General features: G+C 47.4%; 1 protein-coding gene across 3 annotated transcripts; it reads left to right on the top strand.

The window, feature by feature from the left end:
* The first annotated feature begins 33 nt into the window (after positions 1-33).
* Positions 34-17,154, top strand: fam234a (family with sequence similarity 234 member A). Of its 3 annotated transcripts, XM_056577872.1 has the most exons (13): positions 41-145; positions 253-311; positions 740-1,042; positions 1,148-1,258; positions 1,606-1,791; positions 2,904-3,028; positions 4,064-4,205; positions 10,339-10,471; positions 11,167-11,310; positions 12,173-12,254; positions 12,325-12,477; positions 16,596-16,713; positions 16,900-17,154. In XM_056577872.1, exons 3-13 carry the CDS (start codon positions 766-768, stop codon positions 17,088-17,090), a joined length of 1,662 nt encoding a protein of 553 aa, XP_056433847.1. In that variant the 5' UTR covers positions 41-145; positions 253-311; positions 740-765; the 3' UTR covers positions 17,091-17,154. The 3 variants fall into 3 exon arrangements, with proteins under 3 accessions (XP_056433845.1, XP_056433847.1, XP_056433846.1); XM_056577870.1 differs by lacking the exon at positions 253-311 and having other exon boundaries at positions 34-145; XM_056577871.1 differs by lacking the exon at positions 41-145 and having other exon boundaries at positions 152-311.
* Positions 17,155-17,994: the final 840 nt, after the last annotated feature.

Raw genomic sequence — 17,994 nt, 5'->3', positions numbered from 1 at the left:
CGCCAATCACAACCAAGAGCCAGCGGGCGAACCAATCACGGAGAAGATGGTTCTGTTTGTTGATGTCGCCTGGCTGACAGTTCAGGGCGAACACCTGAAGGCTAGTTTTAGCATCTAGCTACCAAAGACGGCAGGGAGGAATAAAGTAAGAATATACATATGTTTCTTCTAAAGTCACTATTCGTCGTTTTATCATAGAATCTGCTCTAATATAGGTACTGCGTCTGCCGTACTTGTCTCTGCTACATATAGTTGGTCAACTAACTCAAACAGACAGCCAAGTTGACAGCTTTGACATTCTAGCCCGGTCGGTAAGTAGGCCTAATTGGGCCCAGATAATGTAAATTTGAAATAAAGTTATGCTTTCGACACACTGTACGATCACTGATACAAAACGAATAGAATCGTGCCATATGTGACTGCGTATATGGCACATAATAGGTCTTCAAATGGCATGAGTCTGTTATGGCTTTTTGTTGTTTCGCTGGGAAAACACTGGAGTCATTGCCGGTTCCTCTGAATAGGTTTCAGCTCCACAAAGGCCAGTGAAGCAGAAGTAACTGTGTGTCAGTCCCGGCCAGGGCTTTCAATCGATGACAATGTGTATTTCATATTTGAGAAACAACACTGAATACACTGTACTGTTGCCTACAATGTGCATACACAGTTAACAGCTGTTATTGAACAACATGGTAGGAGGACTGAGGCCTGTTGGCATTGGGTCTGTGTTTCCGAACAGTCAGGTCGTAATGCTGTGAGGCCGTCATGGAGAACTCCACAGCCACACAGACCTCCACGGAGGTGGAGCCCCTGAAGGGTGGAGCGGACAAGGTGGAGGCTGGACTCACGGCCTCCCAGATGGACCTGAAGACAAGCTGCAGGGAAGGCTTGACCTTCGCCAAGCTCTCCCACTGGCGGACGGCCATCTTCTTCTTCTCCCTGTTCCTGTGCCTCACCATCGTCTTCGCCTTCTCCTTCGTCATCCCCTGCCCTGTCCGCCCGCAGTACCTGTCCACCTGGAACAGGACCTTCTACCAGGCCGGTGAGGACAGACGCACTCAATGGGTCTAGAACCTGACTGCATCGTCTCTGGAAGTCTTGTAGGTGAAGGTTGACCCCTCTGTTCTGTCCTCCCTCCTGTTCACAGCCACATACGATTTCCTCGCTATCGAAGATGCAAACAAAGACAAAGTGATGGATGTTGTGTTCGTGCTGAAGAAGACGGGCGGCTCCCAGAACAACACGTGTGCGGGTGAAGGTGCGGCCATGTCGGCTTTAATACAGTCTTTGATTCATTGTGAAGGTGCGGCCATGTCGGCTTTAATACAGTCTTTGATTCATTGTGAAGGTGCGGCCATGTCGGCTTTAATACAGTCTTTGATTCATTGTGAAGGTGCTTTTATCCAAAGCAGCTGTTAACTTAAACACATGTCATTAAGGCGCTAGGCAGGCGGCCAATAAGGTCTCAGCTTGGGGTCGAACAGCGTCCCCTCCCCTTCCCCTGCTATAGAGCAGATCCAGCTGATCCAGCTGGAGCTGATTAAATCAGTGTCCCCCCTCCCCCGTTGGCGCTCATGAGAGCCTCAAGCTGCGCTGTGTGCGCAGGTCTACCGAGCCCGTGTGTGGTGGCGGTGGCGCTGGCTGGGACAGACGGGGAGACGCTGTGGGAGCGGCTCCTGGCTCCGGAGCTCCACTGGGCTCAGTGTGGTCTGGGGGGGGAGAAGCAGTCCGCAGGCTGGGACTGCCTCCTGTTCCACTCGGACCGGCTCACAGCCCTGGACAAGACCAGCGGTGAGCCTCTCATGTCTTTATACGCCATCCTCTATTTCCAACAGCTTGTTACAGCTTTTATCCAAAGGGACTTGTGGAGAACTTAGGAAAGATACCTGGTATAGGGACCAGCTAGGGGTCCCAGGAGACCTCATAGATATCTCTCAACCTTCTCTATTCTCTGTCTCTCTGCTGAGGGTTGAGGCTGGTTTACCATTGAAAACAATCGTAGAGATGTACGGACAAATGTCTGAGTTTTTACTTTCCATTGATTATCTCCTCAGGATTATGTACTTAAAAGCTGTGAAGAATTCATGAAATATTTCTCAAAATAGATTTGAACGGCAGCAGTCTGCAGCAACCATAGCTGATCTAAATCACATGTCTGGATGGGGTTCAGTGATGCTGGGGTTCAGTGACGCTGGGGTTCAGTGACGCTGGGGTTCAGTGACGCTGGGGTTCAGTGACGCTGGGGTTCAGTGACGCTGGGGTTCAGTGACGCTTGGGTTCAGTGACGCTGGGTTCAGTGACGCTGGGGTTCAGTGACGCTGGGGTTCAGTGACGCTGGGGTTCAGTGACGCTGGGGTTCAGTGACGCTTGGGTTCAGTGACGCTGGGGTTCAGTGACGCTGGGGTTCAGTGACGCTGGGGTTCAGTGACGCTGGGGTTCAGTGACGCTGGGGTTCAGTGACGCTGGGGTTCAGTGACGCTTGGGTTCAGTGACGCTGGGGTTCAGTGACGCTGGGGTTCAGTGACGCTGGGGTTCAGTGACGCTGGGGTTCAGTGACGCTGGGGTTCAGTGATGAGTTATTTTCTGTGGATTTGACGCCATGTTGATGTGTTATTGTTGATGAGTTGTTGATGTGTTATTGTTGATGTCATATTGTTGATGTGTTGTTGTTGATGTGTTATAGTTGATGTGTTATTGTTGATGTGTTGTTGTTGTCATATTGTTGATGTGTTGTTGTTGATGTGTTGTTGTTGATGTGTGGTTGTTGATGTCATATTGTGGATGCGTTATTGTTGATGTGTTGTTGTTGATGCGTTATTGTTGATGTGTTGTTGTGTTGTTGTTGATGTGTTGTTGTTGTTGTTGATGTGTTCTTTCTGCTTCCGTGCCGTGTGAGGGTCCAGGCGCAGTGGTCTGGCAGCGGGCCCACCCCCCAGGACCCAACAGCACCCTGCCTGTCCTGCTGCTCCCAGACCTGGATGGAGACGGGGTGGGGGAGGTGGCTCTGGTGTGTCCGGGGAGCCCCCAGGTATACCTATATAGAAGGGTCTATAGCTGTGCTAACCCATACCTATATAGAAGGGTCTATAGCTGTGCTAACCCTAACCCATACCTATATAGAAGGGTCTATAGCTGTGCTAACCCATACCTATATAGAAGGGTCTATAGCTGTGCTAACCCTAACCCATACCTATATAGAAGGGTCTATAGCTGTGCTAACCCATACCTATATAGAAGGGTCTATAGCTGTGCTAACCCTAACCCATACCTATACAGAAGGGTCTATAGCTGTGCTAACCCTAACCCATACCTATATAGAAGGGTCTATAGCTGTGCTAACCCATACCTATATAGAAGGGTCTATAGCTGTGCTAACCCATACCTATATAGAAGGGTCTATAGCTGTGCTAACCCATACCTATATAGAAGGGTCTATAGCTGTGCTAACCCATACCTATATAGAAGGGTCTATAGCTGTGCTAACCCTAGCCCATACCTATATAGAAGGGTCTATAGCTGTGCTAACCCTAGCCCATACCTATATAGAAGGGTCTATAGCTGTGCTAACCCTAGCCCATACCTATATAGAAGGGTCTATAGCTGTGCTAACCCTAGCCCATACCTATATAGAAGGGTCTATAGCTGTGCTAACCCTAACCCATACCTATATGGACAGACCTATATCCCTCTCTTGGATCTCTGAACTTAAAGCTGGGACGTGTCCTCTCCTGTTCATGAGTTGGTGTACAGTGTCGTTATATACCTCTTTATCTCTCTCTTTGTGGCTGTGTTCTATCCTGTTCATGAGTTGGTGTACAGTGTCGTTATATACCTCTTTATCTCTCTCTTTGTGGCTGTGTTCTATCCTGTTCATGAGTTGGTGTACAGTGTCGTTATATACCTCTTTATCTCTCTCTTTGTGGCTGTGTTCTATCCTGTTAATGAGTTGGTGTACAGTGTCGTTATATACCTCTTTATCTCTCTCTTTGTGGCTGTGTTCTATCCTGTTAATGAGTGCAGTGCCGTTGTGTATCTCTTTACCTCTCCCTTCTTGTGTCTGCAGACCCAGATGTGGATCCTCTCTGGGAGGACTGGCGAGCAGCTGGGGGCCTCAGTGGGCGTGGCCTCAGTCGGCGTGGCCTCGACTGGGCACCACCTGCTCCACACCACGGATGAGGGGGCGCACCTCGTCCTGCTCCAGAGAGGTGGGGGTCATTACCAGAGGGATGGTGTGAGCCTAACCCTAACCCTAACCCCCTAACCCCCTAACTCTAACCCCCTAACCCTCACCCTAGCCCTCTACCCCTAGCCCTAACCATAACTAACCCCCTTACTCTAACCCCCTAACCATAACTCTAACTCCCTAACCCACACAACCACCACCGTCTATCACAAACTACTTCAAACCACACACATTAGGGATGAGTCGGTCGCGACCGATTCGTTACAACGAACGAATCCCGAGCGTGAACGACAAGAACTGCTTCCCCAAAACAAGAAGAACTGGTTCTTTGATTCTTTTTTTTTAACATAAACCAAAAATATGGTCATGTAAATAAAATATAAAAACGAACAGAGCTTCGTCTCCCCGCGACTTATATTGATTGAGTCTACAACGTTCTCAAAGATTCAGCCAATGAGAGGTAGCAATGGTGTTGCCATGGCGGTACCGTCGAATATGCGCGCTTTCTCTGTCTGACGTATCTTGGGTCATACCATTCGACGTGGGGCCACTCATATATCCCCCTACATTTTTTCGAAAATAGACTTGACCTCCATCTGTTTATTGGATAAACGCATTTCCCAATCCAGGAGTCTTTGCTCCATTCTACGTCAATTTAAGAACAAACAAAGAAATTAAACTGCAGTTCGTACTTTTTATTTATGACCATGAAAGTTCTGTGATGCCTGAACAATGAAGAATTAAATGTAAAGTAAAATAAAAATGATGAATGTATGACACATAGAACACCAAAGGATCACCTCCCAACACAGACACATAGAACACCAATAGACCACCCCCTAACAGACACATAGAACACCAATAGATCACCCCCTAACAGACACATAGAACACCAATAGACCACCCATTTACATGCACTCACACCCACAGGCCTGAATGAAAAATCCTGAACCAGATCACACATTCACCACAACCTATCACATACATTACACCCAGGACACACATTGACTACACTTACCACATGCCTAATACATTCTCATTACACCCTTATTACACATCCACCTTAGATTAATTACACCCACCGCACATTCATCACCTATTACACATTCATCACCTGTTACACATTCATTACACATTCATCACCTATTACACATTCATTACACATTCATCACCTGTTACACATTCATTACACATTCATCACCTATTACACATTCATTACACATTCATCACCTATTACACATTCATTACACATTCATCACCTATTACACATTCATCACCTATTACACATGCATTAAACATTCATCACCTGTTACACATTCATCACCTATTACATTCATTACACATTCATTACACATTCATTACACATTCATTACCTATTACACATTCATTACACATTCATCACCTATTACACATTCATTACACATTCATCACCTGTTACACATTCATCACCTGTTACACATTCATTACACATTCATCACCTATTACACATTCATCACCTATTACACATTCATTACACATTCATCACCTATTACACATTCATCACCTATTACACATTCATTACACATTCATCACCTATTACACATTCATCACCTATTACACATTCATTAAACATTCATCACCTGTTACACATTCATCACCTATTACACATTCATTACACATTCATTACACATTCATTACCTATTGCACAATCATTACACATTGATCACCTATTACACATTGATCACCTATTACACATTCATCACCTGTTACACATTCATTACACATTCATCACCTATTACACATTCATTACACATTCATCACCCGTTACACATTCATCACCTATTACACATTCATTACACATTCATCACCTATTACACATTCATCACCTATCACACATTCATTAAACATTCATCACCTGTTACACATTCATCACCTATTACACATTCATTACACATTCATTACCTATTACACATTCATTACACATTCATCACCTATTACACATTCATTACACATTCATCACCTGTTACACATTCATTACACATTCATCACCTATTACACATTCATCACCTATTACACATTCATTACACATTCATCACCTATTACACATTCATCACCTGTTACACATTCATTACACATTCATCACCTATTACACATTCATCACCTATTACACATTCATCACCTATTACACATTCATTACACATTCATCACCTATTACACATTCATTACACATTCATCACCTATTACACATTCATCACCTATTACACATTCATTAAACATTCATCACCTGTTACACATTCATCACCTATTACACATTCATTACACATTCATTACACATTCATTACCTATTACACATTCATTACACATTGATCACCTATTACACATTCATTACACATTGATCACCTATTACACATTCATTACACATTCATCACCTGTTACACATTCATTACACATTCATCACCTATTACACATTCATTACACATTGATCACCTATTACACATTCATTACACATTCATCACCTGTTACACATTCATTACACATTCATCACCTATTACACATTCATTACACATTCATCACCCGTTACACATTCATCACCTATTCAAATATACACATTCATTACCTATTACACATTCATTACACATTCATCACCTATTACACATTCATCACCTGTTACACATTCATCACCTATTACACATTCATTACACATTCATTACCTATCACACATTCATTACACATTCATCACCTATTACACATTCACCTATTACACATTCATTACACATTCATCACCTGTTAAACATTCATTACACATTCATCACCTGTTACACATTCATCACCTGTTACACATTCATCACCTATTACACATTCATCACCTATTACACAATCATTACACATTGATCACTTATTACACATTCATTACACATTCATCACCTATTACACATTCATTACACATTCATCACCCATTACACTTTCATTACACCTTCATCACCTGTTACACATTCATCACCTGTTACACATTCATTACACATTCATCACCTGTTACACATTATTCACCTATTACACATTCATCACCTATTACACATCAATTACACATTCATCACTTATTACACATTCATTACACATTCATCACCTATTACACTTTTATTACACATTCATCACCTATTACACATTCATCACCTATTACACATTCATTACACATTCATCACCTATTGCACATTCATTACACATTCATCACCTATTACACATTCATTACACATTCATCACTCATTACACATTCATTACACATTCATCACCTGTTACACATTCATCACCTGTTACACATTCATTAAACATTCATCACCTGTTACACATTCATCACATATTACACATTCATTACACATTCATCACCTATTACACATTCATCACCTGTTACACATTCATTACACATTCATCACCTATTACACAATCATTACACATTCATCACCTATTACACATTCATTACACATTCATCACCTATTACACATTCATTACACATTCATCACCTATTACACATTCATCACCTATTACACATTCATTAAACATTGATCACCTGTTACACATTCATCACCTATTACACATTCATTACCCATTACACATTCATTACACATTGATCACCTATTAACACATTCATTACACATTGATCACCTATTGCACATTCATTACACATTGATCACCTATTGCACATTCATTACACATTCATCACCTGTTACACATTCATTACACATTCATCACCTATTACACATTCATTACACATTCATCACCCGTTACACATTCATCACCTATTACACATTCATTACCTATTACACATTCATTACACATTCATTACCTATCACACATTCATCACCTGTTACACATTAACCTATTACACATTCATTACACATTCATCACCTGTTACACATTCATTACACATACATCACCTGCTACACATTCATCACCTGTTACACATTCATCACCTATTACACATTCATCACCTATTACACATTCATCACTTATTACACATTCATTACACATTCATCACCCATTACACTTTCATTACACCTTCATCACCTGTTACACATTCAATACCTGTTACACATTCATTACACATTCATCACCTGTGTTACGTATTTTAAGAATCTAAGCTACCCACACATAGACCCAATGAAGCAGGACCAAACATATAAGCCGTAAATACTATACATAGCCACTAGGGGAGCAAGACCTTATTGAAGGCGGCTCCACCCACCCCCTTACCTGTGCACACTAGGTGAAGGGGCCAGAGATTTTCAGCGACACCCGCGAAGGGTCACGGGCCTCTGCCCGTGGCCCATAGTAGCCAGAGTTATTATCTCTCACACGTGTTCTACACGATTCCTAGACTTTCGTTCCATAGCCAGTTACCATGCCGAAACATGCAGACTTTAACAATAAACTGAGTTAAAAGCAATCCCGGATTTTGAACCTTTCCTTGAAGAAATACGTAATACCTGTTACACATTATTCACCTATTACACATTCATCACCTATTACACATTCATTACACATTCATCACTTATTACACATTCATTACACATTCATCACCTATTACACTTTCATTACACATTCATCATTCATTACACATTCATCACTTATTACACATTCATTACACATTCATCACCTGTTACACATTCATTACACATTCATCACCTGTTACACATTCATCACCCGTTACACTTTCATCAACTATTACACATTCATCACCTACTACACATTCATTACACATTCATCACCTGTTACACATTCATTACACATGCATCACACCCACGACACTAGGGATGTGTCGGTCGCGACTGATTCGTTACAACGAACGAATCCCGAACGTGAACGACAAGAACTGGTTCCCCAAAACAAGAAGAACTGGTTATTTGATTCTTTTTTTTTAACATCAACCAAACATATGGTCACGTAAATAAAATATACAAACGAACAGAGCTCCGTCTCCCCGCGACTTATATTGATTGAGTCTACAACTTCCTCAAAGATTCAGCCAATGAGAGGTAGCAATGGTGTTGGAATGGCACCTGGGTAAACCAATGACAAGGCGGTACCGTCGAATATGCGCGCGTTCTCTCTCTGACGTATCTTGGGTCATACCATTCAACTCATATATCCCCCTACATTTTTTCGAAAATAGACTTGACCTCCATCTGTTTATTGGATAAACGCATTTCCCAATCCCAGGAGTCTTTGCTCCATTCTACGTCAATTTAAGAACAAACAAAGAAATTAAACTGCAGTTCGTACTTTTTATTTATGACCATGCAAGTTCTGTAATGCCTGAACAATGAAGAATTAAATGTAAAGTAAAATAAAATTATAAATGTAAAACCATGAATGAAATATAGAGAGTAAGCAAGTGGTATAAATATTGGTGGGACGTTCGACATATTAAATAGCAGGTATCTCCAAACGGCGGACTGCGGTCCTGACGGTCCTATCCGGACCCACGACCAATTAAAAAAAAAATAATAATTATAAAAAAAAGTTTTTTATTTTTAATTTTTTTAAGATGTAATCTGACGTAACGAACGAATCAAAACGAACGAATCAAATAAACGAATCGTTATAGTGAACTGAACTGAAAGAACTAGTTCCCGGAAAAGAATCATTTTGCCCATCCCTACACGACACACATTCTTCAATTATTACACATCCATCAAACACCTATCACACATTCATCAACCATTACACACACACACACACACACACACACACACACACACACACACACACACACACACACACACACACACACACACACACACATTTCTTATCACACCTCTACAACACAAGGTACAATAGGCCAGTGCAACTGGGACCACAGACCCCCCCAATCTTTACTCACCTGACCTAACCCTTACCCCCTAACCCTTACCAACCCCCTAACCAACCCCCTAACCCTAACCCTAACCAACCCCCTAACCAACCCCCTAACCCTAACCCTTACCAACCCCCTAACCCTAACCCTTACCAACCCCCTAACCCTAACCAACCCCCTAACCCTAACCCTTACCAACCCCCTAACCCTAACCAACCCCCTAACCCTAACCAACCCCCTAACCCTAACCCTAACCAACCCCCTAACCCTAAGCCTAACCCCCTAAGCCTAACCCTAACCTCAGTCCCTGGGCTGTGTGGGTCCTCAGAGGCGGGTCTGTACGGCGTGGGGCTGTGGAGGGTGGCCGGCCAGGCTAGGAAAGGCCTGGAGGCGGGGCTTAAGAAGGACCGCCACTGGGAGAGCCGAGCCAATCACACCTTTGACCTCATGCCCGTCTACACGTAAGAAGACTATTATATACTATTACTATATACTGTTATACTGTTATACCTCTATTATCTCTATCACTATCCACCTCTTATCTCTCACTATTCACCTCTATTCTTTTTATTTTTATTGTCTCTGGGGGTGAACAGCCCTGTGTCTCTGGGGGTGAACAGCCCTGTGTCTCTGGGGGTGAACAGCCCTGTGTCTCTGGGGGTGAACAGCCCTGTGTCTCTGGGGGTGAACAGCCCTGTGTCTCTGGGGGTGAACAGCCCTGTGTCTCTGGGGGTGAACAGCCCTGTGTCTCTGGGTGAACAGCCCTGTGTCTCTGGGTGAACAGCCCTGTGTCTCTGGGTGAACAGCCCTGTGTCTCTGGGGGTGAACAGCCCTGTGTCTCTGGGTGAACAGCCCTGTGTCTCTGGGGGTGAACAGCCCTGTGTCTCTGGGGGTGAACAGCCCTGTGTCTCTGGGGGTGAACAGCCCTGTGTCTCTGGGGGTCAACAGCCCTGTGTCTCTGGGGGTCAACAGCCCTGTGTCTCTGGGGGTGAACAGCCCTGTGTCTCTGGGGGTGAACAGCCCTGTGTCTCTGGGTGAACAGCGCTGTGTCTCTGGGGGTGAACAGCCCTGTGTCTCTGGGGGTGAACAGCCCTGTGTCTCTGGGTGAACAGCCCTGTGTCTCTAGGGGTGAACAGCCCTGTGTCTCTGGGTGCAGGCAGGGTTCGGTGAGGGAGGTGGTGCGGACGGGGAGTCCCCAGAAGCCGTCCAGCCTGCTGCTGGTGGCCGGGGGGGAGCTGGTGCTGCTGGGCGGAGACAAGCTGCAGCGCCTCTGGGGCCTCAACACCTCCGGGGTCCTCAGGTAGGTCCACACACCAGGGGTCCAGGTAGGGTCCTCCAGGGGTCCAGGTAGGGCCACACACCAGGGGTCCAGGTAGGGTCCTCCAGGGGTCCAGGTAGGGTCCTCCAGGGGTCCAGGTAGGGCCACACACCAGGGGTCCAGGTAGGGTCCTCCAGGGGTCCAGGTAGGGCCACACACCAGGGGTCCAGGTAGGGCCACACACCAGGGGTCCAGGTAGGGCCACACACCAGGGGTCCAGGTAGGGTCCTCCAGGGGTCCAGGTAGGGCCACACACCAGGGGTCCAGGTAGGGTCCTCCAGGGGTCCAGGTAGGGCCACACACCAGGGGTCCAGGTAGGGGCCACACACCAGGGGTCCAGGTAGGGCCACACACCAGGGGTCCAGGTAGGGCCACACACCAGGGGTCCAGGTAGGGCCACACACCAGGGGTCCAGGTAGGGTCCTCCAGGGGTCCAGGTAGGGCCACACACCAGGGGTCCAGGTAGGGCCACACACCAGGGGTCCAGGTAGGGCCACACACCAGGGGTCCAGGTAGGGAAACACACCAGGGGTCCAGGTAGGTCCTCCAGGTCTCCAGGTAGGTCCACCAGGGGTCCAGGTAGGGTCCTCCAGGGGTCCAGGTAGGGTCCTCCAGGTCTCCAGGTAGGTCCACCAGGTCTCCAGGTAGGGTCCTCCAGGTCTCCAGGTAGGTCCACCAGGTCTCCAGGTAGGTCCACCAGGTCTCCAGGTAGGTCCACCAGGTCTCCAGGTAGGTCCACCAGGTCTCCAGGTAGGTCCACCAGGTCTCCAGGTAGGTCCACGTGGCCGTGTGCTGGTGTGTCATGGCGGGTCGTAATGGTTCTGCTGTCTGTCTGTCCGTCCAGGACACCCTCCTTCGGACATTTTGACAAAGACGGCGTCCCTGACGTGGTGGTGGAGGAGGACGGGCGCAACGGCAGCCGGAGGGTGAGTGTTGGCCGACGGCCGCCGTGCCCGGGGGCTCCGGCCTCTGTCTCACCCTGCTCTCCGTCCTCAGCTGGTGGTCCTGAGCGGGGCGTCGGGGGCGCTGCTGTGGGAGGTCAGCATGCTGCCCGGCCCGGAGTGCCCCCCCCCGGCCTCCGTCCTCACCCTCAACTCGGTCTCCGTCTTCATGTTCTGGGGTCTGCTGCCCCCCGCGGGAAACCGCTCGGTGAGTTCTTACCAACGCTCCGAGTCAGGCTTTAAACTGGGTGTGGTTGCTGGCTACTTAAACCAGCTTAAACCACTTAAACCAGCTTAAACCACTTAAACCACTTCAACCAGCTTAAACCACTTAAACCAGCTTAAACCACTTAAACCAGCTTAAACCACGTCAACCAGCTTAAACCACTTCAACCAGCTTTAATCACTTACACCACACACTCTGCCTAAACCAGCCATCAACCACACACCAAAGCAACACTGCCATTCTGCTTCAAGGCGGAACAGGAGTGGTTGTGTTTGAATGCACTTTGACCTGTTTGACAGGGTTAGGGTCAGGGTGACGTCAACCCTCTCTAGGGTCAGGGTTAGGGTCAGGCTACCCCTCTGTAGGGTTAGGGTACGGTTAGGAACCCTTTAGTCCGGCCCTGGAGGTCGTTTCGTCCGTCACCTCTGAGTTTATGAATCCGGAGTGCTCCGGGAGAAACGGAGCAATACCAACGGAAATCGAGGCGGCAGTAGAGTCAGAAGTCCAACCATTCGTGAAAATAATAGTAGTATAATATCTAAGATGTGTATATATATTGTATTAAACGTTTTATACTTATATTATACAATTTACCTGACCTTTTTATTTTATCGTTCCCCTGCTTTGGCAATGAGTTGTAACTGGTCATTAAAAAATGGTGCAACATTTTGAGGAGAGAATCTGCGGGTTGGTGAGGGGCGTCAAATGCCACCGCCGCCTAGGCCTACCCTTTATGCGCCTTTTTTTTTTGCCCATTTCGGATGACACAAAGCAAAATCATCTCCTCTACAGATGCCATGTTTGCGATTGTCGATGCCGGTAATTTGTGACACAACAGACACTGCCCTCTAGAGGATGTACTGCGTAACATCAATAACAACGCTGAAACCGGACGGAGGTAGGAAGGGTAGTCCCGGAGACAACGCTGGGTACGGATCGACGAATATCGTCGGGATCCGGAGGTTTGAATCGGCCTGTAGGCTCAGGGTCAGGCTAACCCTCTATAGGGGGCCTCTCAATGGGCTAACCCTAACCCTAACCCTCTATAGGGGGCCTCTAAATGGGCTAACCCTAACCCTCTATAGGGGGCCTCTCAATGGGCTAACCATAACCCTCTCAATGGGCTAACCCTAATCCTCTCAATGGGCTAACCCTAACCCTCTCAATGGGCTAACCCTAACCCTCTATATGGGGCCTCTCAATGGGCTAACCATAACCCTCTCAATGGGCTAACCCTAATCCTCTCAATGGGCTAACCCTAACCCTCTCAATGGGCTAACCCTAACCCTCTCAATGGGCTAACCCTAACCCTCTCAATGGGCTAACCCTAACCCTCTCAATGGGCTAACCCTAACCCTCTCAATGGGCTAACCCTAACCCTCTATAGGGGGCCTCTCAATGGGCTAACCTTAACCCTCTCAATGGGTTAACCCTAACCCTCTATAGGGGGCCTCTCAATGGGCTAACCCTAACCCTCTATAGGGGGCATCTCAATGGGCTAACCCTAACCCTCTCAATGGGTTAACCCTAACCCTCTCAATGGGCTAACCCTAACCCTCTCAATGGGTTAACCCTAACCCTCTCAATGGGCTAACCCTAACCCTCTCAATGGGCTAACCCTAACCCTCTCAATGGGTTAACCCTAACCCTCTATAGGGGGCCTCTCAATGGGCTAACCCTAACCCTCTATAGGGGGCATCTCAATGGGCTAACCCTAACCCTCTCAATGGGTTAACCCTAACCCTCTCAATGGGCTAACCCTAACCCTCTCAATGGGTTAACCCTAATCCTCTCAATGGGCTAACCCTAACCCTCTCAATGGGCTAACCCTAACCCTCTCAATGGGCTAACCCTAACCCTCTCAATGGGCTAACCCTAACCCTCTCAATGGGCTAACCCTAACCCTCTATAGGGGGCCTCTCAATGGGCTAACCTTAACCCTCTCAATGGGTTAACCCTAACCCTCTATAGGGGGCCTCTCAATGGGCTAACCCTAACCCTCTATAGGGGGCATCTCAATGGGCTAACCCTAACCCTCTCAATGGGTTAACCCTAACCCTCTCAATGGGCTAACCCTAACCCTCTCAATGGGTTAACCCTAACCCTCTCAATGGGCTAACCCTAACCCTCTCAATGGGCTAACCCTAACCCTCTCAATGGGTTAACCCTAACCCTCTCAATGGGCTAACCCTAACCCTCTATAGGGGGCATCTCAATGGGCTAACCCTAACCCTCTCAATGGGCTAACCCTAACCCTCTCAATGGGTTAACCCTAACCAAGGGCGTCAGTTTGTTTTTAGAAGTGGTGGGGACAATAACCATAAGCTTGAGTGTGGTTTGAAAAGTGCTGGGTACCCTTATGTAAGCTATTCATCCATTCAACGCTGCATTACAATATGCTCTACAGTGTATTGTCAGGTATTGAAAATCCTATTCGAACAAAAAAAATTGAAAACCACAGTTTGTGTTTTGGCTTGTTTTGCAAAACGGCGTTGGAAACACCAGGGTATTGGCTCGGGATATGTAATACTAATACACACAGGACAAAGAACATTGTTGGCAATTTAACACTTATCTTGACATCAACAAAGTTTACCAGACAAACAATGCCAGACTGTAAAGGGGGTACGAAATGAAACGAGGTACTGAGCATCAGCCTTTTGAAAACGAGCAAGGGCTGCTGGTAGCATATGTTATGCTGCATTAAAAAAAGAAGAAAAAAACAAGCGCCCAGAGGAGAATTGCATCTGCCAAATCCTGACCACCAGTAAACACTTGCGAAGGACCAATGTAGACTTCACTCGTTACATCATAAGCAAATTGCCCGCAAATAAAATCCCAGACAGTTTAGGATAATCACACAGGTTATGCGAGAACATATTTATGTCAGGATAGGCCTACCAGGCTCCAAGTCGTCACATATCTCAATCAGACAAAACAACTATAACCACATTGGCATAGCAATCGCACCGTGTGTAGCTGCTTCTAGCTGCAATCTATACAATGCATACTAGCTGGAGCACCAACCAGAATCAGATCACAATCGCTTAGGACCGTGGGTAACCTTTGGCCAGGTCATCACGAGCAAACAGAACCAGCAGCAAAGTTTACGTAAACCAATTTCTTACCTTATGTGGCCCTCCACATGCAGGCTAGATGATGTATCCATATCATTATCCAGTGTCACAAACATGCTTTTTATAGGAAGCAAAAGGACCGACTATTTTCTGAATAAAAATGTCAATTTTGGCTGTCTGTCTTTCTTTAAACTTCTCCAGTGCGTTCACACCAAACGCAACGGGGCGACAAGATCCCATACAAAGTGAACGTATAGATGCGTATCGGGCGAATTATTTTGATTTGTCGCGCCACACTTTCGTCGTGCACAGGCGAGCGCGTTCACGAGGATTTGTGGCGCGACAAATTCGCTCGAGTTGAAATATTTCAACTTTGACACGAATTTCGCGTGATGACAGCCAAACAGCGTTCAACAGCGTGGCCACTGAGTGACATGTGTAACGTAACAGCCAATCAGCGTTCAACGGTCAACTCAGTGCAGTGCAGTCCGGGGTGAACTGCAGCATGGAGGAAAATTGATTGTTGCCGTTTGCGACTCTCGGAGCTCTATATATAATAATATATAATATAATATAATTGTATATATAATATCACGGCCAAAAGCTCTGTGCGCCTCCGGATGGCCGTAGCGCGGGGAGCTCATAGGGATTGGGCTTCTCGGGAGTCGGGGTTTGTTTACCGGCGTTGCTATGGGTTCCGGTCTTGTGTGTTCCAATGGTTTATTAGGTAGGCCTATCTAATAAATGATGTCTTCGTGCGCGCCTATCGCATGATTTTAGACTCGACAATTTCGGTTGAGTGTGTGGGGATTTTTTCAGTCGCAATTGGTTTGCACATTTTTAAAACTGGTGGGGACAAAATTCGTATTTCAAATAGTGGGGGGGACATGCCCCCCCCGTCCCCCCCGTAATCGACGCCTATGACCCTAACCCTCTCAATGGGTTAACCCTAACCCTCTCAATGGGTTAACCCTAACCCTCTCAATGGGTTATTGTTCATCTGTTCCCTCCTCTGGTGGTCAGGTTGCCCCTGGAGACTGCCGCTCCTACATGCTGCACCCGCTGCACCCCTCCGTGCTCCTGGAGACCTCCAACATTATGGAGACCCCCAACGTCATGGAGCACATCCTGGCCTTCAGGGGTGAGGAGAGGGGCGCATTTACATTAGAATCATCCACAAATATTCTATATACATAATGGAAGTATCGTTCGTGTGTGTGTGTGTGTGTGTGTGTGTGTGTGTGTGTGTGTGTGTGTGTGTGTGTGTGTGTGTGTGTGTGTGTGTGTGTGTGTGTGTGTGTGTGTGTGTGTGTGTGTGTGTGTGTAGCCACCCTGCTGGAGCGCGGCCGCCACGCCTGCTACTTCCTGCTGACGGAGGGCGTTGGCGGCGTGATGCTGAGGAAGAGGAAGCTGAAGGAGGACGTGGTCATCAGCCGCGTGCACCGCCTCTCCGTCACCACGGAGACCGACGATACGGTCAAGCAGGCCTTCAGCCGGCTGCGCTTCAGCGACGAATAGCGGCCGCGACCCTCTGACCCTCAGACCCTGAACCCTGTGCCTGTGACCTCCGACCTGGGGGGGGGGGGGGGGAACCCTGCTGCTGAGACGCTTCAACGCTTTGGGGTCCGGAGAACGAAGACGTCCCACAATCAGCTTCAATGAATACTAGCACTCTGGGGGGGGGGGGGGGGGGGGCACTACCTCCACTCTGGGGGGGGGGGGGGGGGGGGGCTACCTCCACTCTGGGGGGGGGGGGGGGGGGGGGGGCGCTACCTCCACTCTGGGGGGGGGGCACTACCTCCACTCTGGGGGGGGGGGGCACTACCTCCACTCTGGGGGGGGGGCACTACCTACACTCTGGGGGGGGGGGGGGGGGCCTACCTCCACTCTGGGGGGGGGGCACTACCTACACTCTGGGGGGGGGGGGGGGGGGGGGGGCACTACCTCCACTCTGGGGGGGGGCACTACCTACACTCTGGGGGGGGGGCACTACCTCCACTCTGGGGGGGGGGGCACTACCTCCACTCTGGGGGGGGGGGCACTACCTCCACTCTGGGGGGGGGACCTACCTCCACTCTGCTTTACTCTGCGCTGGTTGATGTAAATGTTTCTTTTATCATGCGGACTAACTTGGGCGTCGCCAACGTGGCCTCCGACATAAAGAGTGACAATCTGTTCAGGTGAACTAGGTTAGTCCAAGAGGCTGGAGCTAGGGATGAATTTAGTGCACGCTAACTATGGGATGTTGTGATGCTGCTCTCCGTGTTTCAGAGTTGCTCATGTCTTTGTTATGACTATGCATTCTTTTTTATTTACACATTTACAAATGGTTGAAGGTGACGGGAGCTTTGGGCATTCAACGGGTAAACTGTCTTCACTTGTCCTGTTTATTTGAATAATAAACCGGTTAATTCCCTAACTA

Source organism: Gadus chalcogrammus, chromosome 18, assembly GCF_026213295.1.
Source record: "Gadus chalcogrammus isolate NIFS_2021 chromosome 18, NIFS_Gcha_1.0, whole genome shotgun sequence".
Classification (NCBI taxonomy): domain Eukaryota; kingdom Metazoa; phylum Chordata; class Actinopteri; order Gadiformes; family Gadidae; genus Gadus; species Gadus chalcogrammus.
The sequence above is the reverse complement of the archived record's forward strand: the minus strand, read 5'-3'. Positions and strand labels throughout refer to the sequence as shown.

Coding starts and splice junctions, on each gene's coding strand:
- fam234a (XM_056577870.1), top strand. CDS start 766: ATGGAGAACTCCACAGCCACACAGACCTCCACGGAGGTGGAGCCCCTG. Junction 12,255..12,324: donor GGCGCAACGGCAGCCGGAGG/GTGAGTGTTGGC, acceptor CTCCGTCCTCAG/CTGGTGGTCCTGAGCGGGGC. Junction 12,478..16,595: donor CCCCCGCGGGAAACCGCTCG/GTGAGTTCTTAC, acceptor TCTGGTGGTCAG/GTTGCCCCTGGAGACTGCCG.